This window comes from Manacus vitellinus, unplaced genomic scaffold (genome assembly GCF_001715985.3).
Source record: "Manacus vitellinus isolate BGI_N305 unplaced genomic scaffold, ASM171598v3 scaffold_1_pilon, whole genome shotgun sequence".
In the NCBI taxonomy this organism is placed as follows: Eukaryota; Metazoa; Chordata; class Aves; order Passeriformes; family Pipridae; genus Manacus; species Manacus vitellinus.
The window spans coordinates 55,652,616-55,678,639 of NW_021939396.1; the positions used below are offsets into that span (position 1 = coordinate 55,652,616).

Genomic DNA, 26,024 nt, shown 5'->3' on the forward strand with positions numbered 1-26,024 from the left:
TGGTCCCTCGTGGACCTCAATGGGCTGCAGAAGACAGCCTGGCTCACCATGGTCTTTACCACAGACTGCAGGGGAAACTGCTCCACTGATTGGAGCACTTCCTGCCTCTCCTTCTACTGACCTTGGAGTCTGCAGGGCTGTTTTTCTCACATATTCTCACTCCTCTCCCTGGGTGCAATCACCGTTGTGCAGAGCGCACTTTTTCCCCCTTAACTACAATTATCACAGAGGGGTACCACCATCAGTGATGGACTCGCCCTTGGCCAGCATTGTGTCCATCCTGGAGCTGGTTGGCATTGGCTCTGTCAGACATGGGTGAAGTTTCTGGCAGCTTCCCACAGAAGCCATTCCTGTATCCCCCTCCCTCCACTCCCCCATCTAAACCTTGTGAAAGCAAAGCTTTGCTGGGTTTACTTGTTTAGTACGTGCCAGCACTTGGAAGAAAATGAGAGAAATATGTTATCCCTTTTTTGCATTTCTAATTTTATGGAGAAATTCTAGAAAATATTTAGCCTGTGTCTTTTTCCTAGTCTGTGTATCAAACAGAACTGCGCTATGTTTTCTTACACAGAGTAGTCTGCGTAAGACTCATGAATTGAGATTTTGGTGGTTTTGTTTAACTGTTTTATCCTTTCTGTAACTAACTATATCTTCATAGGTTTGCTTTTTTGTTATATAAGTTTGGGCTTCACTTTTGCTGCTGGAGAGATGGGATTCAAAATCACATGACATTTTTTGTCCCCATTTTCTTCTTCAGGCCTTGGAAGTACCTTCTGTGTCAAATTGTCTTCTATGTGTTTTCATCATCTAAGGAAGCATGTCTGGGTTGAGGTACGGTAAGGGATGACCTCCTATCCTTATACTTTCAAAAGCATTGTGGTGTTTATTGTTTCACTTGTCTGAAATTGTGTGGAATAATATGAAATAGTAAAACTAAAAGTTAGTCTCCTGAACAGACAACTGAGTATTTATATGTGTTTTGAGAACACTTGAGGAAACTCAACTTCAAAATGTTACAATTCAAAAGGTTACAATTTTAGTGCTTCATACCCCTCTCAATTTTCCAATTCCCCTAATAGGAATGTTGCCATTTATTGCCATTTGTACTTGAAGTACTTTATTGCTTTTGGCTTTAATAGTAATGTAATTTAATTTCTTGTATCTGCTAAGGAAATTGCATCAATGCAGTAAATATTCTATGTTTTGAAAAAGACTTGCTCTAGCTTTTTCCTCTGAGACAAATTATTTAATCTTCTTCATTGGCTCAATAATCCTAAAAAGGATCTGGTCTCTTCCTTTGTGACCCCAAAGGGATGAGTCTTGACATTTAAAAATTCGGAATTTGGCTTTCATGTTCTCTTAATGCTTCTCTATGGATCTTGAAAAAAGCAGGTCAGGCATGCTGCCAAAGTTCAAATGTACTCAAAGTGAAGGGATACTAACCCACTCTAAACAGGGGTGCAACACTAGAGTTTACAACTAAAGCCATGTATGAAAACACATGTTCTAGATTTTTGGTGCTATCTATAGTATTTTTCATGTTTTCTCAGTAAAATTTTCTTACAAAAATAGTGACCAGAGTCTCATTCTCTTGATGAACGTATGAATGTTCTTAGTATGAACTAAGAATTGTTTACATACTCAGAGACTTCTAGGAAGACAATTCAGTTCCCTAAGTGGAGGACAAGTGTTAGCAAGCTTGCTTTTGGCAATGTCTTTTCCACAATTATTACGGTGACCCAAAGCAAGGTCAGTGGTCAAATGAGACTGAAAAGGAAGAATATATTTCCAAGTAAAAATACAAAAATACCTAACTATTCCACTTATTTTTTTCAATAAACATTTACAATTGCTTATCAAATGTAGCACCATAGGTGTGTCAGGTTCCTTCCTGCCTTTCCCTAATAGTATCTCAGAGTAATTTCCCTGGTAATTCCCTGGATTCATGGAGGGAATTCAGATACTTACTTAGTTTGGAAAGCTTTTGAGTTTGCTGAGTTTTGATTTTTACTTTTTTTTTTTAATTTGATTCTCTCATCAAAGTCAATGATAGTTTTTATCAAAGTTTAGAAAACCCAATTCATATAGTAACTTCCCAAACTGACAGTATAATTTTTTAATTAAATTTGAATGTATCTTTTACAATGATACAAAATAAAGATTCCTCCAAGAATTGGTGATGACTACAGAATGTAACAGAATAGAAGCTGATTTTTGGTTCACAGAGTCACAGAATATGCTGAGTTAGAAGGGATCCACAAGGGTCATGGAGTCCAACCCTTAACCCTGCACAGGACCATCCCCAAGAGTCATACTATGTGCCTGAGAGTATTATCCAAATGCTTCTTGAGCTCTGTCGGGCTTGGTGCTCTGACAACTTCCCTGGGGAGCCTGTTCTAGGCCAACTACCCTCTGCATTCAGAGATTGTAGTAAGTGAAAAATGGTGGAAAGTGAATGCCATGGATGAGTTTAAATGTGAATAGTTACAAGTGAATAACATAATGGCTAAGTTATGATGTGTGTATAATTTGATTTCTAAAATGTGAAGAGATTTCCTAAAGTAGGGATAATGGAATGTAGCCAGAGAGTATTCTGGTGGGAGATGAAATCTATGTAGTTGCTAAAGAAGCCATGGAAGAGGCATAAAACAGCTATTGCTTTATTTTAATTTTTGGATTTGGGTTTTGTTGGATTGAGGTTTTTTTTTTTGTTTCTTTTTAATTTGATACAGACTTGTGGTTTGGTTTTATTGTGGGGTTTAGGTTGGGTTTGGTTTTTTTTTTTTGCTTTAGTTTGGGGTTGTTTTGTGTGGAGTCATTTTTTCCTCAGGCTTTTGGGGGATTTTTGCTTTGTTTTGGGGCTTTTGGTTTTTGGGGTATTTTTAATATATGTCTGGGTGGGTTTGGGTTTAGTTTTTTTGTTTTGTTTTGTTTTACCTATTTTAATGAATGTCTTTTGTCTCCTGGGAGTGGAATAGATTTTGTGAGTCATGGAACTCACAGAATACCCGTGTAATTGATGAGAGTGAGAGGATTTGCTTGTTCATTTCCTGAAAATAAATTTAAAAAAAATTTAAAAAGTCTAAGTATCAAACAAGAGAAGAGTCCTGTAGCTATAGCTACTATTCATGATGAAAAGACTACCTGCTATATTGCTGCTAAAAGTGTTGTGATGTTAATACAGAAGTAGAGCTATGTCCGTTAAAGCTAGGAGAAAGGAAATCTGGCTTCTCCGAGATTGTGACATAGGAGCTGTCAGTGTTCTGTATATTATGAGGGCTTTTTTGTTTTAATGAGAAATATTTAGCTTTTCACACCTATGGCAAATCATTTCAGCTGTGTCTAACTAGATCAGTTTTATGTCTTGAGGACCTACTGTTTTGGTGGCCTGTGATATCAGCCTTGGGACAGTGGTGTCATATGTTGTCATGTCAGTTACAAAAATCTTGAAGCTTGTATTCTGGAAGGAAACATTCCTTACCTTCTATTTTAATATGTAACCATAAATTTTATTGCAAAATGAGCTTTTCAAAGTCTATATTTTTTTCAAGTTTCCTCACCATGGTCTTTTCGTATCTCTCATAATCTAGAGTTTTTCATAATAATGTCCAACAGCCCCTGGCTAATTGCTGAGTTAATTATGAAAATGCATGTATTTGCAGGACCATATATCATCTAGCTGACTAAAAACTTAGTCTTATAATAAGATATTGAAAACTCAGGAGGTATACTAAGAGCAAGTAGTGGTTTAAGAATCCACTCAATTTGGTTGGGTACTAATACCTCTGCTTAAGTACTGTGATTCAAATAACTAATTTCATTTTATACATAATATTTGGGGGACTCAGTTCACAGTCTTCAGTTTAGAAAGGGAAGGGGGGGGCAAAAAAAATAAATATGTAATGCTCAGTGAAGAACAGTATGTCAAAAAGTTTTATTTTCTGTAAATTACTTTACTTAAAAGAAAAATGTGGTTTTAGTTTTGATAATGTCTGACCAATGAGAATCTTTTTCAAGTTACTGTGGAATGGCCTTAATGCTGTAAATAATCCAATTGGCCAAGTCCCAGTACAGTGCAGATGAGAAAAGGATGCAGGAAATTCAGTTGTTTACACATGTGTCTGTAACACTGAGAAGCAAGAGGAGCCCAGAAAACTCAGAGGGTAAGGGGTCTTAAGCTTGTGGGTTTAATGTTTAATTTCTATATTTCTCTTCAGGGACAAAGCATGAGTTACTATCAGGTTGATGGTAAGGAGGAAAATAATCTGAAATACCCAGCAAAAGTACTGAAGATCAGAAAGCAGTATTGGAAGTATGTGGCTAAGTTATATCTAACTAGATTTTTCTCTTCTGTCTATTAGATAGTATTAGTATTAACACCCCATTAAATATAGCTTGTTCTTCAAATCCTTACTTAATCAGGTAATTTTTCAAATTTTTCATAGTTATTTCTTATTTTTCATTTATAAATTAGTATAAATGCAGAAATTTCAAGGATTATACTCTTTTAATACTAAAACCCTTTTTTAAATTACTTTGTGAAATGAAATCTTTGTTACCTTTTAATAAGTATCAGTATTATGGATAGAAGTGTAGTGAGAATACTGTTAGGAGTTTGCAGAAGTTCATACTGCAATTTTTATTTAGAAGGCAGTGTTTACACAGTGTTTCTATTTTCATAAGTTATAAAACTCAATAATGAGTTGTAAAATCCTGACTTCCTTCAGAAAATATCTGAAGATGGGATAAGAAAGAAGTGCATTCTTAGCTATATGATACTATTCTAATGCAATGAAACATGTTTATTCATACTCTGATTTGTTGATATTGGACAGAGATATTTAGTTCGTCATTTTTTTCAAAGTCAAGTAACGGAGATGGTATGAGAGTGTGGATGATCCATCACCAATGAGAACAAGGGTCAAATTCCAAAATTAATGTTGATGAGTTCAGTAAGTATATATAACAAGTAGTACGAATAGGTTTCCTATGGACTATGTAGATAGTTGCATTTTGTTTATCATAGTTCTCACTGATTCTTAAAACCCTTTTATGAAGCAGACTCTGTTATAAATAGTCCTATGGCTAGAATCCTAGCTTTGTTTTAGACTACCTATGCTAGAAAAATTACTTTTGAGTTTCTGAATGCAGTTCTTTGAGTAATAAAATGAAGATAGATGGATTTCCAAAATATGTTAGGCGTCATTTATAGAACTAGTTGTATCGCTTCCAGAGATATCTACAAAAAACTAGTGAAAAATGTGAAATTAGTTGTCAGTCTTTTTTTATGTATTTGTATGTAGAAATTTTGAATTGAGGCCACTCTTTCACCTTAAATATAAAGTACTAATATCAATCTTGGGTAGATTTGAAGAATAAATCACTTGAAAATGAATACACTAAAACAGCTGGTAATGAACAGACTTAAAACACTGTCATTGACTTCAACACCAAGAGGGGTAGATCTTGGTATTGTTTAAAGTGTATCAATTGACATTGATGGAATCATAGATTCACAGAATGGTTTGGGTCGGAAGAGACCTTAAAGATCATCTACTTCCAACCCTCGTGATACAGGCAGAGACAATTCCCAGTAGTTGGGGCTGCTCAGGGCCCCATCCAACCTGACCTTGAACATTTCCAGGGATGGGGCATTCACAGCTTCTCAAGGCAACCTGTTCCAGTTCCTCATCACCCTCAAATAAAGAATTTTTTCTTATATATTCTACTAGCTGACTCTTCTGTGAGTTGAAGAGACAAGCGTTACCCACAATAACAATTCTATATTGATAGCCTTTATTCCATTAGAATCTGCTAAATTTAACAAAAAGAAAATAATTTTTTCTTTTCCAAATAGTTTTTCAGAATAAAAAAGCATATCTATTTCCACTTTTATTAAACAAGTTTTATTTTAACCTTTTCCTATATATATAGTTAACAAGAACATATGGACATTTAAGGCAACATGCTATCAGGAAAAAATTCTAGTGCAAATATAGATTTTTGTTGCCCATAAAATGTTCTTACAATGAAGTATGTATTATTTTTATTTAAATACCACTTTCTTCTTATATTCCTGTAAACTCTTGGTGTCCATCCTCTTTAATGATTTTCTATTCACTAGCTTCCTTGCTCTTACTCTTCACTTCTTTCTCAGCTTTGAATCTTCCACTCCCCTTAAATCAGTGAGTTACAGTGCTAATTGAAAACTGAACATTAATCTCACAATTTCATAAGGGCTACTTTAATGTCAAAGATTTTCCTGCATCCCCAAACAAAGAGATATTTATTGCAGTTACAATGATGTCTGTTAAGTTTTCTATATAACTAAAAAATTAGGCAAATTAGCTTCTAAATAATAGTTTTACTGTTATTAATAGTCCACTTCATTTGTAAAGACCCTTATTTGGCTTTTTTTCCACATAGTTAGAAACCCCATTTTCTTCCCCCTGGGTATTTTAATGTGGTATTAATATAATTGTACAACAGAGGTTTACTTTTTATTTAACTGGGATAACATACAGGAATATCAATATATAGTAACCACATTATCTTGGTATTAATATCCTGTTAAATCTGCTAGAAACAATATTCATCTTTCCTTTGAAAAAGCAGGTCTCTAAGCAAAGGCTGCTTTCGCTGCTATTCCCTTATTAATTCAACCAATAATCTTCAATAGACTGGTTTATTGTGAAAATGATCCTCCCTGAACAGCTTGATTCTCTGCTCATGCTGATTTGAGTAATCTTGGTCTGATTTACATCGGGTTAAATGAGACTCTGTTTATGCCAAATCCAGTCTTATTTATTGTCAATCACATTACTGGAGGAATACCAGAGAGGAAATGCCATGAAAGTTCCTATTGTTTTGATTATTTTTTTTAAAATGTATTTTCAGTTGACTTGAAGTTTTCTCCATAACTTTTGTAGGTATCCATGTTGGCAAAAGGATACCAGCTTCCCTTCTGTCTAAAGGACAATATTCAAAAGAATGTATACTGAAAGAGTCAGGCTGAATAACCACCACTTATACAATTAATTTCTTCACTTTTATTGGGAGTACTCGTTGCCCTACAGTGAGTGGTCACTGAGAGAAAAAAATAGAGATTCTTCTCTATGCATTTAAGTGACCTCTAGGATGCAACAGAAGGTACTTTGTGATTTATTTTATGTGACTAGTCTAACAACTCTGGAATCATGGTTAGAGCGACAATATGAATTATTTCTTAAGTTTTTTTTCCCTCAGAGAAGACTTACTGAATTTGGAGTCAACACAGGATGGTATCTTGCAGTATTAAAGGAGTCCTTGAGCTGTTGAAAGACATAAGATGGTGTTAAAATACTAAAATATTTAAGAAAAATCAAGAATAATTACATTTAAATGTCCAAGTAACAATCTATTTGTAAAGAATATTCTTCAGAGACATAATTATAGAAAAGATTGCTTCTAAAATTGTTCTGATAAAACTGAGAACATCTCTGCAGAACAGAATTGTTAATTCTGATGCAACTATATCAGAGTAGTTGAACAAATCAAAGGGATATGCTCTGACCCAGGGAAAGCATGATATTCATCAGCATTCTTACTTGTCTGCTTATGTGGGTGGGAAAATCACTTGTTTCCAGATTGAGCAGTGTTTTGAAGAAAAAATGTTTTGTGTCCTAATAAGCATTGGAATGTTTTATGTTGTCATCTGAGACAAAGTTTCAGATATCTGTGATTAGTTTCCCCAACTCCCAGTGTTATGAAATTTCTTTTTGAAAGTAGGTCATGTTTTGAATAAGAAAGTATCATAAATGATTTCAACTCTAACAAGACAGTTCCTGATCTCTCATACCATAAAGCATATGGTTTTAAGATACTGTCAAGAGTTTTAAAAGCCTGAAGAATTTCTCAATGTATGAGCAAGGACTAGAAACTTAACTTTTTCAGGGATATACTATTACATCTTCACACTTTGGAAAAAAAACAAACCATCCACCTCAGTGTTGTTTTGTTAGTAAGTAAAAAAGCACCTGTAAATGAAAGTGAAGCTATCCAATCCAAACAATCTTTCCAACTGAGTAACATAAAAGAAGTTGTTAGAAATGTGATATAAACTCTAGAAAATAAAATTGTCATCATTTTTGTCTAAATTATGAAGCTTCTCTGCATTTAAGTGACCTCTACTGTTTGGATTGACAGGTTTTAATATTGCATCTGAACATTTACCTGTTCAGTAAAATGCTCTTCAGACTGGATAACGTTTGTCTTCAGTTGCCTTTTTCAACTTCATTTTGAGAATGAAAGAAGAACAGCTGACCTGATCTGTAGCTCAATCTGAAAAATGTGAGAAAAAAACCCCACAGATCTGTGAAGTCCTCAGCACCATTTGGAGGTAGCTGAGCCTCCTCAACTATACCCAATAAGAACTTACAGTTGTTCTCACAAAGAGATTAATTTGGCTTTTAAACATAAATAAATAAAACAGTAAATAGTAGAATGCTAATATTATCAATAATTGGGAAAGGAATTTTATCATTGGGAATGCAACATGATAAAATTGTCTTTGGTCTAAATAGTGTGTTGTAAGCTTATTTATAGCTTACTTGCAAATATTGATATCTAATGTATCTTAAATTTTTTAACAAACACCCTGGATGAAAATGACCAGCTGAATGAGATGTTTTTAGATTTCTTGTCTTCTTTCACTTTTAACTTACAACTGGCTTTAATGCTTGCAAATTTTAAAGTCTTCTAAAACCAATTATGAATCACATGCTCAAAGGCAGGTCTAACCTTGTGGAGGATGTATGTCTTGAATATTATTTCCCTGCATTTCTGGAGTCTTCCCTCTTTCTGAAAAGCTCAGAGCAAATCTACGAAAGATGCTCTTCTATGTCATGTTGAAGGGCCGTCTGTCAGTTTAAGCCAGATAGTGCATGTGTGTGCTGACTGAATTGCATATTCTGTGATAACATACTGACAACTTGGATTGTGTGGAGACTTTTCAGATTCTCTGTTGTTGACTGATAACTGGCTCTGTTGTAACTGAGCTGAGTGGTGCAAAAAGTTACCTTTCTTAGCTTCCTTGTTCCCTGTAAAGGGTCTATGACCCCTTTAGCACTGCAGTTCATTTCAATATGGGTAAAAAATTGTCACGTTAACACTCACTGAAACTAACTTACTCTGCTTTCTATGGAAACAGAGGAGTAAGACTCATGCACTTGGTTATTCTTTACCTTAGCTGTGGAACTTCTGAAAACCAAAACCAAACCAAACAAAAAAACAGATACCATTTTAATGTGATTAAGAGCAACTCTCATTGTGCCTGAAAAATAGGATACCTACAGGTGTTTTCATAAATCACACAGAGTTCACTTGCATCTTTAGCCATAAGCATTAAAAAGGTGTGTTTCAGTATAGTGAAATAGTATTAACTAATATGAACACTATTCTTCTGAAGCAATATCTATTTCAAGTTTGAGTACAAATACTATTGTTCTAAAGAAATCTCTCTATGCTATTCAGGAGACTCCTATTAGACCAGATATTTAACTGATATGAATTAATTTGTATGAATTACCATAGTCTTATATTAAATACACTCTGAATTCGTTATCAGTTGAAGTTATTATTCAGATTATTATTCATAGCTTGTCATTCCTAATAGTCACACAGAGCATCATTCAGGCAATATATTCCATACGAAAACCAATCTCCACATAGAATCAATGAGACTAGATTGGAATTTAGGGGACTTGGCTACTTGTTTAGTTCAGAAGTTTACACTAGGTTTTGTAGACCTGTTTGTAAGTTGGTTACCCTGAAAAAATCTAAAAATTTGACAGTTCATACTTATCCTAATTACCTAGGAAATTTATTTTGCCTCTTTTTTTTATTGATCATATCCTAATTAAAGGTGATAAACAATCTCAAAGGGCAGCTAGCCAAGAAAACTGTTGTGTCTCAAAAGCCATAGCTACATAATTAAATCAGATTAAGCTTGGTTTAGCTTTTGCTTAGTACTTAATTCTGTTTGAGACTGTCTGGGAAAATTGTTCATTTCATACACACTCCCATCCCTTCCTGTGTAGTCTGATTATACAATATATTTTTTCATATGTAGTGACTGAGGAATGAGTATCAATTCTACAGACTCAAATGTATAAAAATTATAGTTGATCTATTATGAAAGTTTGTAATCAAATGAAAAATTCTTGAGGAAATGAAGTTACTATAAATTATGTTTAAATAAGTACTTCAGAACTTCTTTTGGCTTTGTGGGTATTAAATGACAACATCTCTATGTATAAATATTTATATTACTCATATTTAACCCTAAGGATTTGAATACAACTTCAAAGATGTGAAAAAATATCAACTTGTCTCTGCAAAAGATTTGAAAGATGTTGCAAGGATACGTAATAGCTTGTATTAACGAATAGACCTAAATCAGAGTAAGTATATAATACTGGTTCTCATCCTGAAGAAATAGTATCTGAACTGGTTAGAGTTTATTGAAAGCGGCAGACAAAAAAAGGAAAGAAAGAGTAACATCTGTTTACATTTACTGGAATCTGACTACCTTCCAAGTTGTCTTTTTTATGAATGTGTATGTCTACAGTATGTATATATAGTATGTACACAGTGTATATAGTCTGTATAATATTATGTAAGATATTCATGGCTGGGCTTCGCGAACAAAGATTTGGGAAGGGTTCTACCCGCGTTTGTCACAAGCGCATTGGTGACTAAAAAGGTCAATCCGAGATAGGCATGACTGGTTGCAAAAGGCACAGCAGAAAGACTCCTTAGATGACATATTCTGCAAGGCACGATTCTTTCTGTGTTGTCTTTTCTCCTCAAGGGTGATCCTATGTGCTTTCTCAAAAGCATCCGCAGTGTTATAGATGGTGTGTCTCCAGGCCTCCCGATTTGAGGCCAGAGTAGACCAGTTATGATGTTGATCAATATGGCCAAGGCTGAGATGTTGTTTCGGGGAGTCCTTGTATCTTCTCTTTGGGGCTCCCCTCTTGCAGCAGCTGTGGCAAGTTCACCATAAAGCAAGATCTTAGGGAGGCGGTGGTCCTTCATCCTGGAGACGTGTCCTGCCCAACGCAGCTGTGTTCTCAGCAACATGGCCTCAATACTTGTGACTGCTGCCTGTGTTTTAAAACTAATTGAAACAGTGAAGAGGATTTTACCTTAAAGTGAATTTTGAGACATGGGGGAGAAAATGGTCAAAATGAAAAAGAAAAAAACAATACATAGGACCACAGACAAGTGGACCAAGTTCTTTTCTGGTGCATCCCTTTTCAAAGAGAATTACAGCATTTCATTTTGAGCAAGAACCTTTAAGACCACCCACCATTGGCAACAATAATGTAAGATTTGCTGTGGAAGAATTCTTGTCCTAATTTACTGCTTTTAATTGTTGGTACCTTATGTCTTAATGTAACTCAGTAGAACAAATTCTCTTTACCTAGGGGTGTTTTTGTTCAGTGGAAAGAAAAAAAATGGTCAGTCTTAAAAGCTTTTAACCATGCTAGTTTTACCTCTTCTGTGGTCAAGTTCTATTAGCATAGAAAGTTGCCACTATATTTTACAGAAGCAACTCACACATTGAGAGAAATATATAATATCTCATGGTTAGATGAGTTACAGTAAAGGTATTCATTTCAATAAAGGCATCAGTCCAAATACAAAATTTTTCATGGAGAAGTAAACGCTTCCTGCAAGTCACTAATAGTTGCTGTTACAGGCATATTTTTTTCTGGATTGTTTCCACCTGTGCATAGAACTGACCATCAGCCTGGGAAGTATCTGAAAATACTTGATTATCTTGTTCACCCTTTTCTTTCACACACAGTGCTCTCATGTTCTCAGTGTCTGTTGGCAGAACAGATTTACGGGGATAAAGCCTTCTTTCTTCTTTTTCCATGTGCCTTACAGCTGGTTCTTGACAACAGTGCACAATTGCTGCTTCTAGGCAGTTCAGTATTGTTTCAAAACTGGTTTATTTCTTATGGCCTTCTCTACTTACACGGTGTTTTGTGAACCATTTGGCTAAAAGTTATATATTCTGAGATTCACAATTTATTATCTTCATTTCCTCTCAATTCCTGATTGTTATGGCAACAACTGGAAGTAACAGGCAGAACTCCTCAGAAATCACACTGCTCAGAGAATCATGGAACGGCTGAGGTTAGAGGGGACCTCTGAGATCATCTGATCCATCCACCTTGCTCAGAGCATCTTACTCAAGACTTCTACGTAGCATGCCTTTGATTCAAAAGAATTTCTGTAACACTAGAGATTTTATTTTCTCTGAAATGAACAAGACTACTTACGTTTGGAATTGTAAATCTTATTTCAAAGGAGTAAGTTATGGGAAAGGATAGCAAATGAGAATAAACTGGCAATGGGACTATCATGGCCACCCTCAGGGTCACTTTTTTTTCTACTTGAAAAAAGGCTACTTCATATTTCTTTTTGTAAAATTATAAATGATAGATATGTACTTTTAACCTACATGTCTTCATGTGAATTATTAAAACCTTCAGGAGAAGCAAACTATGTTAGTAGTAGAAAGAATTCTTCCTCTGGAGTCAGAGAATTTTTGTTTATTACAATGAATACTGGAATATCAGGTAGCAGTATACTTAGTACTGTTGTATAGTGTAAAATGCTTATTTCAACATTATGGTAATTGCTTTCTTTTCCTTTGGTTTCTGGATAGTCTGACTAAACCAGAAAAAAAAAGATTAAGCCATTTCTGAGTCCTCGTTTCACTTATTACTCCGTCTGTGGTTTATTGTCTTTCAGTACTATCTTTACTATGCTCATCCTTTGCCTCTTCTCCTGGGAATTTAGCTATACATGGACAGCTAATATAATAATGTACTTTCTGGGGGTACTTCAGAAACACCTTGTCTGTCACAAAGTTTTATATGATAGTAAAATGCAATTTTCCCTGCAGAAATGCCACTTTCCTGAAGTTACTTTCTGGTATTGAACTTTTTAGGTCTGATAGAGCAGTTAACAAGCCTTATTTATGGATTTTTCAATAGAAAGACAAGTTGAAATGTGGGTCTCATTTTTGCCTTCTCTCTCTCAGTCACATTATTCTCTCTCATCATTTAGTGTTGATCAATTCAAACATGAAGTCTGACTCCATTTACTCCATTTTTTGCATAGATTCTACTATTGAGTGCTTACTGATATTTGATCCTACTCTTTTTACTGCCTCTGGACTTTTTAACATCTCCTGAGATTTATTTATTTGTTTTAAAGGCAAAGGTGTTTATAGCATAATGAAATAAGGAGGAAAATAGTGAAATTCACTTTTCCCAATATTATATATTTGGTCCTATAGGAAACATAGAAGACTACTCAGCACTCCTCTCTTTACTGCTTCCTCTCAACCGGTCTAAATATTTTGGTTTTTTTTCTCTTTCAGTTCTATCATTTTTTTGATTAAAACATTCCTGTTCTTTAGGAACTTTGAAAACTAAAGAACTTGGAAATTAGGATTTAGGCCTCCCATTGTCTCTTACACTTCAAAAATTCAGGCTGAGGATACATTACAGAAGGAAGACATGGTTGCATAATTTTAATTGTGTGTATCAGGGTATTAATGAATCGTGATTTCATTTGATCTCATAGATTCACTTAACAATCCATACTGTCTGAACTGATGTGGTAAGAAAACCATTTTCTTTCAGACACTTCTAAGATTTCATGTTTGGACAAAAAAACCCAAAAAAACCCTCACTGAAACAAAACCTCAGAAACCCATAAATATTTATCTTTGGGAAGTTAGAAACATAACTTTATTTTTTATTATTTTCATAGCATAAGTGTTTTTAGTTACTGGACATGAGAAGTAAATAAAGCAGGATTTGGAAATAAATTAGGTTTGTATTGATATTTTGATATTAAAAGGAAGCTAGAGAAATATAAATAGGAGGAAAAAATTATCACATAACTTCCAACAGGAAGTAAATAATTTGCATTATTTGTCTCTTCAGGCCATTTTTGACTTATTTTTAGTTATGACACATGTAAGGAATACAGTGTTTGGAAACAATATAAACAGCTTAAAAATATAACATATGGTTTAATATTGTTATGATTTATAACTGTGGAAAAAAATAAACAGAATCATCTTTGGCTGTGCATTGAAAAGTCTTGAAATCACTATCTTTTCATTTTCATGGAATTGTGATAATCTGCATACGATAATCTGCATGGTCTCTTTGGATCTTCCAAATTTACGGCACAGTGTACTTTGTGAATTAAAATTAATTTTATGAGCTTATGACCTCATTAGAAAAAAAAACATAAAAAAATATGAAATACTCTGCCTCAGAAAACCCCACCAAAACATGCAAAGACATCAAACAGTGGTGGAATCATCTTTGTACAGACTGGTACAACACATGAACTCACTAATTTATTATTTCACTAATTCACAAACTCTCTAACTTATGAGTTCTCTAAATCATATTTTCTCAAATTGGTTACCAAACTGTTGGTGAGAGTGCTCATTTTGTCTTCTCCATCATGGTGTGAGTGCCCCTCATATCACACCGACAAGCGCAAAAGTCTCAAAAGTCTGCCTGCTGTTGGGTCTGCTTCAAAAACTTTAGGAATAAGCTTAGGCATTTACACTTTCCAGGTCAGAAGTTTAGTCTATAGCGTTTCCATGAGTTAGCAGATTCTAAAGAGACTGTCAAGTAGTTACATTTTGAAGATGCAGGAGATGATGGCTGCAGGTGATAGCCCTTATCTGTCCCTATCCACTGTGTTCTATATACATGCTGCTCTCCCATTGACCTAGTGACACTGCTCTCAGCATATGTCAGACTTTAACATGAGCAGTGTGATCATTATTACCATATTTTTACTTTTCTTTCCTTTAAGCATTTTCCAAGTCATTCTAGTTATCCTGACTTCAGTTTCTCTTAATACCGACAATTTTTTTGCTAGGGTTTCAGTAATAAATTAATTCAATTCATATACCAATTACAACCAACAGAGTTTGAATAATATCTCTTTGGTCATTGCCCTATTGGTCAATGACTTTGTAGCCACCACCACAGAGATGGTCACTGTTGTCAGTACCAGTTTTCTGCCATGCAGGAGTGTATAAATTGGTAATGTTCAATGTACGATCATTGTCGTTAATTTTGGAACCATAATCATAGGCTCTTGTCCATCATGCAATTGCATTAAGTGAAAGGAACTTTTATTAATAAATTGTCCAGATTGTTTTTTAAGATTACGTAATCAGGAACAGTTGGTAGCTTAATTTTGTCCATTTACATTGACTTGCACAGCGATTTTTCGGAATGTTTATGAAAAAACTGACATGTATTGTTTTCTCATTGTGAACAGTTGCCATAATTTTTGTGGTCCACTAGTGCATGATTACTTGCCTTACATGCCAGCAGTGCCCATTTCACTCTGTTGTTGTCACAGCCACGTACAGCTTCACATCCAGTATTACTACATATAGTTAAATTCAGGTTAAATTTAGAATTTAGGATTAATGTAATATTATTACCTGCTGTCAGTACTCACCCTTGTGGTGTTGCAGATGATATTCCTTCTGTAGCTGGTTTCGAAGTTGAGTTATGACTGATCTGCGGTACCTGAGTTGTGCCATGGGCAACGTTAAAAGGCAGGATCTGTTAGAGACAATTTTTGGGTATATGTTCCAATTAACAGTGTTGTCATGGTGATGTGGTAAGGACAGTGAGATCTTGGACATAATCCAAATCTCAGTTGTAGTTAACTTGTTCCCTTTTTCATTGTAAAAGGAGAGGGACACAGATAACCCTTGAGGTGGATATTTAACTGCAATATCATTTTACAGATTTCAAGAGAGTTTTACTTCTGTTTGAACAAGAATTTGAGCAGCTACTGATATGAATCCCTTATCTATGGTTCTTCTTGGGGGGGGTTGTCACTTGTGTAGCCATCTTAGACGTTTTCACAGATAGGATCTCCACATACAGTATTAACAGATTCATTCTTGTGTAGCTGCTGGTTTAGTAGTTCATTCCATCTATCTACTGTCATGTTATTTTGAGGTTGATACAGTAGGCAGAAAATCCATGGTACAACATTTGAAACACACCAAGCTTGTCCTACTTTATTCTTAAAATGTTATTCATTATAAGATTGTGTTTCTCTGGATAAGGGAAAAGTAGCAAACCACTGACTTAAAGCAGTAACAGTTGTGAGACCAGTAGTAGCTTAGGCAGGGAACACATTCCCTACACCACTATTTCTGCTCTTTTAAGGATGTGTTTCCACCATCCAGGTGTTTGTTCTAAAGGATCGATATAATACACATGAGAAGTTTCCCAGATTAAATTACCTTCCCTGAAGATGGTAGAATGCTTGTAATGTACCACTGTTTGACAAAAAATGGCACGAATATACAATTTGTTTTCCCAGAACTTTTGCTACTGGGTATTCTTTCCTATTGAAATGACCTTGATAGCCTGTTGAAATGAATCCTAAATCCCAGTGTGTCTAAGCCATTCCTGTAAACAGGTAGTCATTCTGCCTCAAAGTTTTGTGTAAAATTTTTCTGCACAAATGATAAGCCACTTGATTATGTGTTGCCAGGATTTTTAGGGATTTGGTAATTAGATACATTTTTATGGATATGTTCTTAGGTTGAGCTATATCATAAATCGCTTTCCAGTGTGATGGTTTCTTTCTGCCATAAATTTCAGTCACTTACTTAGCAATATTTTTTCATCTCATTCTCTAGCCACTGGTTGGAACCCTTAAGGGTTACTAATTAAAACCAGCTTTACAACAGGAACAACCATGCATAATTTGATCTCCATTTCTTGAATCGATAGCTTGGTAGTTAGCAGCCCTCAGTAAAGAGCCAAGCTTTTTGACTGACTCTCACTCCCTTTGTTTTTCCATAATGACCCTGTCATCCCTGGCCATTTTCTCTAAGCCTTTGTCAGGCTTTTTGATTGAATGGTGAACTGCAGCAATACTATGGAAAGTTCTGACTTTCTAGTATCACTTAAAAAAGAACACATACAGTGTCTACATTTCATTTTGTCCTATTAAATTTATAGATTAGACAAAAGAAAACTAACTGGCTCACTCTGAAGCAGACATTTTCTTTAAAGACAGAATGCCTTTAAAAAAAGGTTGGCTGAGGCCTTAATAATTAAGAGACATGTAACTAAGGGTTAGGTCATGCAATTAGTAAAAGGGTGTTGAAAAATTATCCTCAAGCTGCTGCCCTAGCTACTGAACTAACTGAAAAAGCTTAGTTCAGTGAGCAGGTATTAACATGGGGAAAGTGCACTAATACTTTTGTCTCATGGTAATTTTGTTAACTGTGCTACCAAGGGTTAATATGCTTCTGTTTGCCTACAACAATAGCTGGCAATAATAAATCAAGAGCTCTTCTTTTTCTTACTGGTGTTCAGAATCATTAAATGAATAAGGAGAGGTTTCAATACAGTGAAATGTGGTTTAGAATTATGTTCCTTATCTTGTTCAACAAATGTTTGTCTTTTCTTTTTCTGTGAGAACTATCAGTGCTCTCACACATTGTCCCCACCCCACTCACATGGTACAAGGAATGTTGCTTCACATATTTTGTTCATACTTATTTTAAATTATTCAGTTAAGAAAAACTACTCTAAAAGGGAATTTGTGTTCCTTCAGTTAAGAAAAACTACTCTAAAAGGGAAGAGAAAACTCCCACTTTCATCCAATTCTTTAACTTTATCTTGTCTTTCCATCCAATTATCTTTTATTAAGTAATTAAGCTCACTGAGCTCCATATGTTGTGCTAGCTAGTCTGGTGCTGCAAACTCAAGCTAACAACTTTAAAACTAGCTGCACACAGGTTTCTTTTTGTCAGTTTTCAGACTTATGGAATTTCTGATGTTTAGGCATCTTTGTCTAATAACATTAACATATAACTTTCGTCTTTTAATTATCTTTAACATACAAGTTAGAAATTATTCTTGTTCTCTCCTGGAACATATATGGATATTTTATAGATGAGACCTTTTTGAGTTCAATGTAGATATATGAAATTTTACAATTAAATACTTTTCTATAAGCTGACCATATACCAGAGAAGAGAGGGAGTTTTTTTTAAAATATGATAACTACAGGGATGATTAAAGATTCAGTGTCAACTGATTCAGTATTACAAGAGTCTTCAGTTAGCTGGACTACTTTTACATATTATTGAATAGCGCAATATTTTTTAAGAACATGAAAGAGCAAATAGATATGAAGCGCAAATAAAATAAAACAAAAAATATATTCTAATCATCCCATTGGAACAGTGAGATTTTTGACCATTTCAGAACTTTTGTAAAGATTAACACATTTTTCTAATTTCTAAATCTTTTCTTTCTTTCAAGAAATATATTTTAGACTACTTCTTTAAAAACAGATATGAGCACAAATCTCAATAATTCATAGTTGTAAGAAAATTCCTGTTAACAACAATATTTCTATTATTTTATGTTTTAGTCTTGACTCAGCCAGCCACTTAAATGGGTTATGTTGAGATCTGTGTCTTGTAGTGAAACAATTATATCATTCTACCTCTAGTAATCTTAAAGAGGATTGCTACAAAATAGTTTGGATTAGATTTTCTGAAAAGCACATAGGGAAGTTAAGACTCCTAGAAACTTCTCATTTTCCTTATCACCTTGGACTGAGCCAGTACTTCTGTTTTCTGGAGGAGGAGCAACTTATTTTAATTCCTAATTTTTTTTTAATTTTAGGTATGGAGTTGGAATCATCTATCCATGATGAAAAGTGCAGTCAAAGTTCAAACTATTAGAAGGCTAAGAGACTACTAGCTTGTACAAGCCTACTTCAAATATCACACCTGCAAGTTTGATCCGACTGGCAGTGTCCCAGTCTTGATAGCACTTGAGCCATCACAGTGGAGAAGAGCAAGAATTCATGACCAGTGACTCTTTTTTTCAGTAGGTTACAATTAAGTTTCTTCACACCCATAATGAAACCATGGTACGAAGATATTCTGATTCATGAAGATTTCCCAGGTCTTTCAGAGTTTCAGCCACAGAAAAATATTTCCATTCTTATCTCTCCAAATATTTGTAAACTGGGCATTCCCCAAGGTCTCCCTTCTTTTAGTGAATACGCAAAGCTGCTAACAAGATCCATTAAAAAATCTACTGATTATGAAGAGTGTAATAAACATTTCTGTAGATAGAGATAGTTTGGTACAGAAAAAAATAAGATAAAATTTACAACCTCAAAAGTTTCAACTACTTCATTATATATTTATTATATTATGTAATATATTTATATATATTATTATATATCTAAAATTTACTGTAATTTTGTTTGAGTTTTTTTTCATTAAAGCTTTAGGAAACAAAGGCTTTATCACAACCCAAAAGTTAAATTAACAGCTTATTGCAAGAGTTTAATATGTAGTTATTTTAGCTCTACTGAGCCTCATACGAAATTGTGGGTGGCAATATCTTTGTATTTTGGATAAGATATATTCAAATTAAGTTGCTGGAAGTAGGTCAAGAAACATAAAAAAGACTTAACCTTGATGAAGCCTTGGCAGCAGCTGTGTTACATCTGTGTAGAGTTGCTCTGGGGGTTGGTGCTGAAGGGAGTTTGGAGTGTTTTACTGTCCTTTTCCTTCTTTCATATCCATACTTCACTACAACAGTTCTCCATAAGCTTCTAACAAATGGTAAATAAATGTCCTGGAAATCATGTAAAAGTTGAAAACAGCTGGAAAACTGGAACACAACCTGCAAAAACATCTATTTAGCTGAAGTGAAACGACTGAATCTCAATGCCAAAACTGCTTTTCAGAATTTTGTTTGCAGCATTGACCTTCTACATTTCAAATGCAGGTGCTAATACTAACTGCAGTAACAGATAAACATTATATTTTTTACAAATGGATATTGGAATATAAGAGCAATTTCTTTTCTACTTTAAATAACTTGGTCTTCTATTGAAATAGTAAGATTTTTAGGTTTATTTATTTGTTTGTATTTTGTTTGCTTTGTTGGTTTGTTTTGTTTTTAAGATAAACAAGAGGAAAAAACTCAAGGAGGTGTAAGTGATTAGTCTCTACAGACTGTCCACATCAGCATTTTCTCAGCACAGGAGTAGGAAAGAAATTTCTGAGATAATTTTTTTCCTCTGGCCAAATGAGTAATAAATAATGAAAAGATAAATAATGAATAGGAAAGCAACAAGATTTACTAGCAGAGTCGTATCATCAAGAGGAAGGCCGTACAGTACAGTAGGATAGCGCTACACTTTCAAGAATATTGTAAGAATATGCTGCCTGTACGTCTTCTGTAATGTAGACAACAAAATAAAGCCCCCTGTAAAAAAGCTTGATTTTTCTCATGAAACAAAGCAAATGCAAAGGCTGGGGGGGGTTGATCACATTTTTTCCTTAGGTATGCAAATCACAGGGTACGTTTTCCTAGCATGAAATTCCACAGTTTGGGGAAGAACGGAAATGAATTGTGATTGTAGTTCTAGGCAAATAATCTCCTCTTACTATATATGTATAATATATATTGATTCAATTTAATCTTGTCTTGAAGGATGAAAGCTTTTGTCTGGTTTCTTTGGACTAAAAAAATTTTTGACAGAACTATGATTGTTTAATGACGCTTCCTTTGCTAGCAATTCCTAGCCAAGTAATAGGTATGTCTGTTTATGCTGTACTAGAAAAGTATTACACAAAAGATATTTTAATAGCTGTTTCTTGTTGATTAAGCACATTTCTAAAACATGAACAGCATTATTAAAATTAACCCATTATTATAGCAGTAAAAAACCCATTCTGTTGGAGGTTATTCCTACAATCTAATTGAGTAAAGCTAAATTATTCTCTGTCTTTGTCTTTTTTAGAAGTGAAATTAGATGATGAATCAAAGCATGAACTTGGGCTCCATTCAGAAACAAATGGAAGAGACATACATTTTTGGGACCCAACCAAGACAACCTTATACATTAGGTGGAGATTGCCAACCAGATGACCATCTATGTAATTCAAATCTGCCATCTCAAAGTTTCTACCCATGTTCATCTCATTATACATATATGCATATGAATTACAGCAGTGATTGGGAAATTTTTGAAGCAGTAAAAATTCAGGAATTGGAAGAAGTCAAAGCCAGAGCTGCCCAAATGGAGAAGACCATGCGCTGGTGGTCAGATTGTACTGCTAACTGGCGGGAGAAATGGAGCAAAGTTAGAGGAGAAAGAAATAAAGCCCGAGAGGAAGCAAGACAACTGAGAATCAAATTAGACAGTGCTATAAAAGAAATAAGTATGCTTAAAAAAATAAATCAAAATTTAATAAGTGAGAAGGAAAACTTAGAAAACGGAACTGCCTGGAAAACAGAATGCAGTTGCTCAGAAATATATTATGGTAAAAAAGACCGAAACCTGTTAACATTTCTGGAACCAGAACCTGTGAAAGAACTGAACAAAATCATCAAAATTCCTGGGGCAGAAGACACAAAGAAGGTAAAGAATGGGGAATCTTTTTTTAGTTCATGAAGAAGCAGCAGAATATGGGATTTTTCAAGCATTAGCAAAACCATTTTTCTTCAGCCATCTAAATATTCCTAATATAGAGAAATACAGAAAATAATTCATACCCATGCACTATGGCTAAATATTTAAGTAACAGAGGCAGACTATTCTATCCAATAACTTACAGTATTGCTCTGACTCTCACGTTTTAAGATAACAGATTACCTCTGTAATCTGAATTCATCATGTTCTGTGTACTCACTTTTTCTTTTCCCCCCCAAAAAGAAGCAAACTAGATTCTTAGCTTTTAAAATAAAACCATTTAATTCTCTCCGAACTTCAGAAATATGGGAATAGATGAGGCAAAGTCTTCTGCAAATTTGCAAGAATTTTTGTTTGATAAGGAGGGCAACTAAATCCTGACTTAGAATTAAACAATCAGGCATCATTTAATCAGCTCCCAGTTCTATACAAAAGATCCAGTTATATTCATCAAAAATGGAACTACTTACGCATGTTTCACCACCTTTAATTCTGTGCCTTGGTATGCATTGTATAATCTTCATAGACAGCATCATGTCAAAACTGTATTTGTTGTCTGATAGATAGTAGTCATTGTAGATATAGGTAATTTTTTCATACATTGCAGAAAAATGGTTCTCCCTACATTGTAGTACATAGGAAATTTTTTACTTCAAGGGAAATCGTTGAGATTTTAGATCTGAATATGTTCTGTTCAGAATTTTCATTCACTCTCTAATGTATATGAATTATACTAAATTCCTGTGAAATCTGAAAAAAAATATAGTGTTAGTATGGAGAATAAATTTTGCCAAAAAATGCTTGCCTTTTATATTTTTGGGCAGACAAATATGCCACATGAAGGAAATAACACTAAACATATTTTAACTATTTCTCTTTAATATAAAGTAATTTCTACTTAAAAATTGAAACGTTATATGTGAGTGGGAAACAGTGGTTTCTAGTATTTTCTGATGTAAATTTTGGGCATCTACTCTAAAAAATCAAAAGAACAGAGTGGTATGAAATCGAACTTTCGGTAATCTGCTAAAATGACATTAGCTTTTAAACACTATTCCTCAGAAGTGGTAAAACAATAACATTTATAAAGGAAACTTGTTTATAAGAGACATTCAGTCTTCCTACTGATTATGTATTTTACTTTTTAGTTATTTTTCCTAGTTGTTGTTAGTGTTGCTCATTTTTTCATGTGAAACATTTGTCTTCAAAATAGATATTTATATACTTTGCTCCTTATGAAAAACTTGTATGACCCTATCACCTGCTTCAACACAATTTACATTAAAAGTTTAAGAGTTCATAAAGTAGAATTTCTTTATATATTGTTTATATGCATTACTTACATTCTAGGTTTTATTAGTTCCAGGATTCCGTCTTCACCATAGTTATAGCCAACAAATGATAAATGAAATCTATTTCTTTAGTAAAGACACATTAGAAATATTTTGGATACGAAGTCATAACAGAAGGTGTGAGACATGTCACAAAATTACAGTGATTCAACTTTTTCTTCCTATGTGACTTCACTGTCTAGAAGAGCCTTGGTAGGCTCTGCAGGAATTATCTCAGACTTTCCCTTTCATTTGTGTTTTTCTCAGATGCCATATTTTTGTTTTCTCAGGATGTAGAGGTAAATAAAGTCCAGAGCAATCACAATAAAAAATTCTCTCCAAAGTCCCCTGATTTCTTCCCTGATGGACTTCCCAGTATCTATTTGGAGGAAGCTAAAAAAAGTTTGGACACTACAGCTAAGACAACTGAGAATGACTTAATACATGTTTCAGTCTTACATTTGCATTTGGCTGAGATTAAGAAAATCTTACAGAAGGAAAGAGAGTAAGTACAAAATATATCCTACTTGGGGAAATCTCTATTAAAAATAAAGGGGTTTAAGACACTTTCTAGTATAGATATGGTAATTTTTGCGTTTATATCTCACATGCTCTCATTTCTAAGCTTTAATCATTGCTATTTACAAGGCTCTGATAAAAATTTAGAGAAAGAATTCAGCATAGTGACTATGTGACTGTAATTTCAAAATCAGTTGAAGTTAATCAGAAAATCAAAATGAAGGAAACCTCAACCCTGTCTATTGCAAATATATGCAACCATGTCCATTCAGAGAGTGTGATGGTAAACTGTTTTGAAGAATTTCTTTACTGTCAGTTCATTTCACAATTGTCCTGTAGATAGCACAAACCTGAGTAAAAAAAAAAAAAAAAATCTTTAAATTCCCAAGTAGTCTTTAATGTGTTTTGTTATATGAAATAGATAGCTGTAGAAAGTATACAATAATTCTTTACTTGAATCATGTCATGGAAGATTACCAGAAGTATGTTCTCTCTCCTTAAAAAGTGCTTAGGTTTTTTGTGGTAGCAATATGTATATGTGTGTGAGGTAGGAGACTGATGCTGCACAAATTTAATTTTACTCCAGTTGAAATATTTAGGGTCTTAGGTACTTTATCTTTCAATAGCAATCAAGGATACATACATGAGTAGGTATGTATAATAATTTTGTTTTAGAAACATGATGATTTTTCAACTCTTGTTTTTAGTCACTTTTTAGGCAAAACTTTTATAACCCATGCTTTTGCTGACTGGTTTTGGTTTTGGTTTTGGTTTGTTTGTTTGTTCACATGCTTCTCTAGCTGATTTGTAACTGTATTTCAGAGAGACAGATTTTACCATTTATGCCTGGATGTATACTGACTGGCACAAAGTAACAAATTTACTGGCACAGGGTAAGAATTGAGGCATATCTAAAACATGCAATATGTGGCTGTGACAACCTCAGGCAGCAAATGCTCACAGAGCAGTGATTTCCACATAACAGCAGGCATTGATATAACAACTCCCTCTCTAGGTCAGTTTGGGCAGCATTTCCTCTGTGTAAAGATGCTATATTAGCAGAATATACACAACTTCACAGTATGAAGCAGTTTTATTTAACAAAGCACACAATGAATAGCTAGGAATAACATTACTGGGAAAAGTGATATCATAGCCACTGGTCTCTTGAGATAGCTGGTGAATCTTCATTGGGCTGGCTGTCATCTGCTGGCTCAGAAAGGGTTGGTCTCTGCTGCTTAGTGGAATTGACTGATTTTGCTGAGTTTCCATCTTCAGATTCCCAGTTTTCCCTTTTAGGTTTTGTTCTTGTTCATAACAGTAATTTTGCTTCTGGATTCTGGAACAGTTAATAATGTCTATCTCAACAATCTCACCTCTGCATTTTTACTTCCCTTATCTTGCATGGCTCTAGCTTCAGTACTTTCTCACAGCTTCTTCCTCACAACTTAGCAATTTTCTCAGTGAACTTGAGCCAAGGACACACACAGCTGTGCTTCATCCAAAGCAAGCAGATCACAGACAGCTTGAACCCCAAGGCCAAAGGTTACTTTGGTAGTCAGTATGATCTTACTCATAGACTAGAGGACTTCTCAGTAGTTTTCTGGTTTACATGCAGTACTCTGAACTGTGGCTGCATTTTTTCCAGAGCAAAGTTAGCTTAAGCAGATCCGGTGTTTGGACTTGCCCTTGTTAGCTATCTAATTTTCCTACAAGATGTTTTGTGTCTTCACTCTGAGACGACCTATGCCTATTGCATTTTGTTTAGAGCTATCATCAGTAGTGCTGGTGTACCCTTACACACACAGATCAGGCTTTGCAAAAAACAGAAAGAAAAAAGATCTAAAAAAAATAATAAATAAAAGAAAGAGATGAAAGTTTATATTTCGCCTTTCAAAACATATCAGGGTTGGATTTGCAATGTAAAATCACACACCATCATCCTCTACTAGGTACTAATAGCTCATATCAAATACACATTTGAGGTCCTATTGACATAAATGGAAATTAAAAACCTTATGAGTTGTTCAACACATTAAATAATAATTTGCCTAAAATAGTTATCTTTGGTCATTTTTTGGATCAGTGATCTCATCTAAATGTCTTCTAGTTTTAAGATTGTAGCTTGTTTCATTTTGGACTTAAAAATATTTCTTTCCTCTAAAACCAAAAACCCACAAACTACACTCATAGTTAATAATATCAAAGAGGAATTTCTTAGAGCTGGATGGGTAGAGTTAGATAGTGGATACAGAAGGCTCTGTCTGAATATCAAGAAGTGCTTTTTAATTTTTTTTCCCATGAGAGTGACTGAACACTAGCACAGATTCCCCAGAGAGGTTGTTGTGTCTGCATCCTTGGAGACCTTCAAAAGCCATCTGAACGTGTATCTGAGCAACTAGCTCTAGGCAACCCTTCTTGAGCAGTTATAGCTGGTTACAAGAGCCATTAAAATGCTATGACCTTGATCTTTTTACCTAGTAGTAAGCTGCTTCACTTATTGTTGTTATAGTCTTTTTTCCACTCTTTGTTTTCTTTATTTAAATAGTAAACTTTATGTAGTCAGGATCAGTTGTTTCA

At 34.4% G+C, this 26,024-nt stretch overlaps 1 protein-coding gene and 1 long non-coding RNA gene across 2 annotated transcripts in view; one reads left to right on the forward strand and one right to left on the reverse strand.

Annotated features, from left to right (window-relative positions):
- The first annotated feature begins 4,079 nt into the window (after nucleotides 1–4,079).
- Nucleotides 4,080–26,024, forward strand: part of CCDC102B (coiled-coil domain containing 102B) — a 47,464-nt gene continuing 25,519 nt past the window's right edge. Inside the window, exons 1-3 of the mRNA XM_029959403.1 lie at nucleotides 4,080–4,163; nucleotides 20,923–21,543; nucleotides 23,216–23,430. Coding sequence (XP_029815263.1) covers nucleotides 20,935–21,543; nucleotides 23,216–23,430 — 824 coding nt within the window. The 5' untranslated portion in view covers nucleotides 4,080–4,163; nucleotides 20,923–20,934. The remainder of the gene's footprint in view (nucleotides 4,164–20,922; nucleotides 21,544–23,215; nucleotides 23,431–26,024) is intronic.
- On the reverse strand, nucleotides 7,240–8,308 carry LOC108640372. The gene is made up of 2 exons (XR_001921130.1): nucleotides 8,212–8,308; nucleotides 7,240–7,310 (listed from the first exon to the last, which is right to left on the reverse strand). It is a non-coding gene; the product is annotated as an uncharacterized LOC108640372 (long non-coding RNA).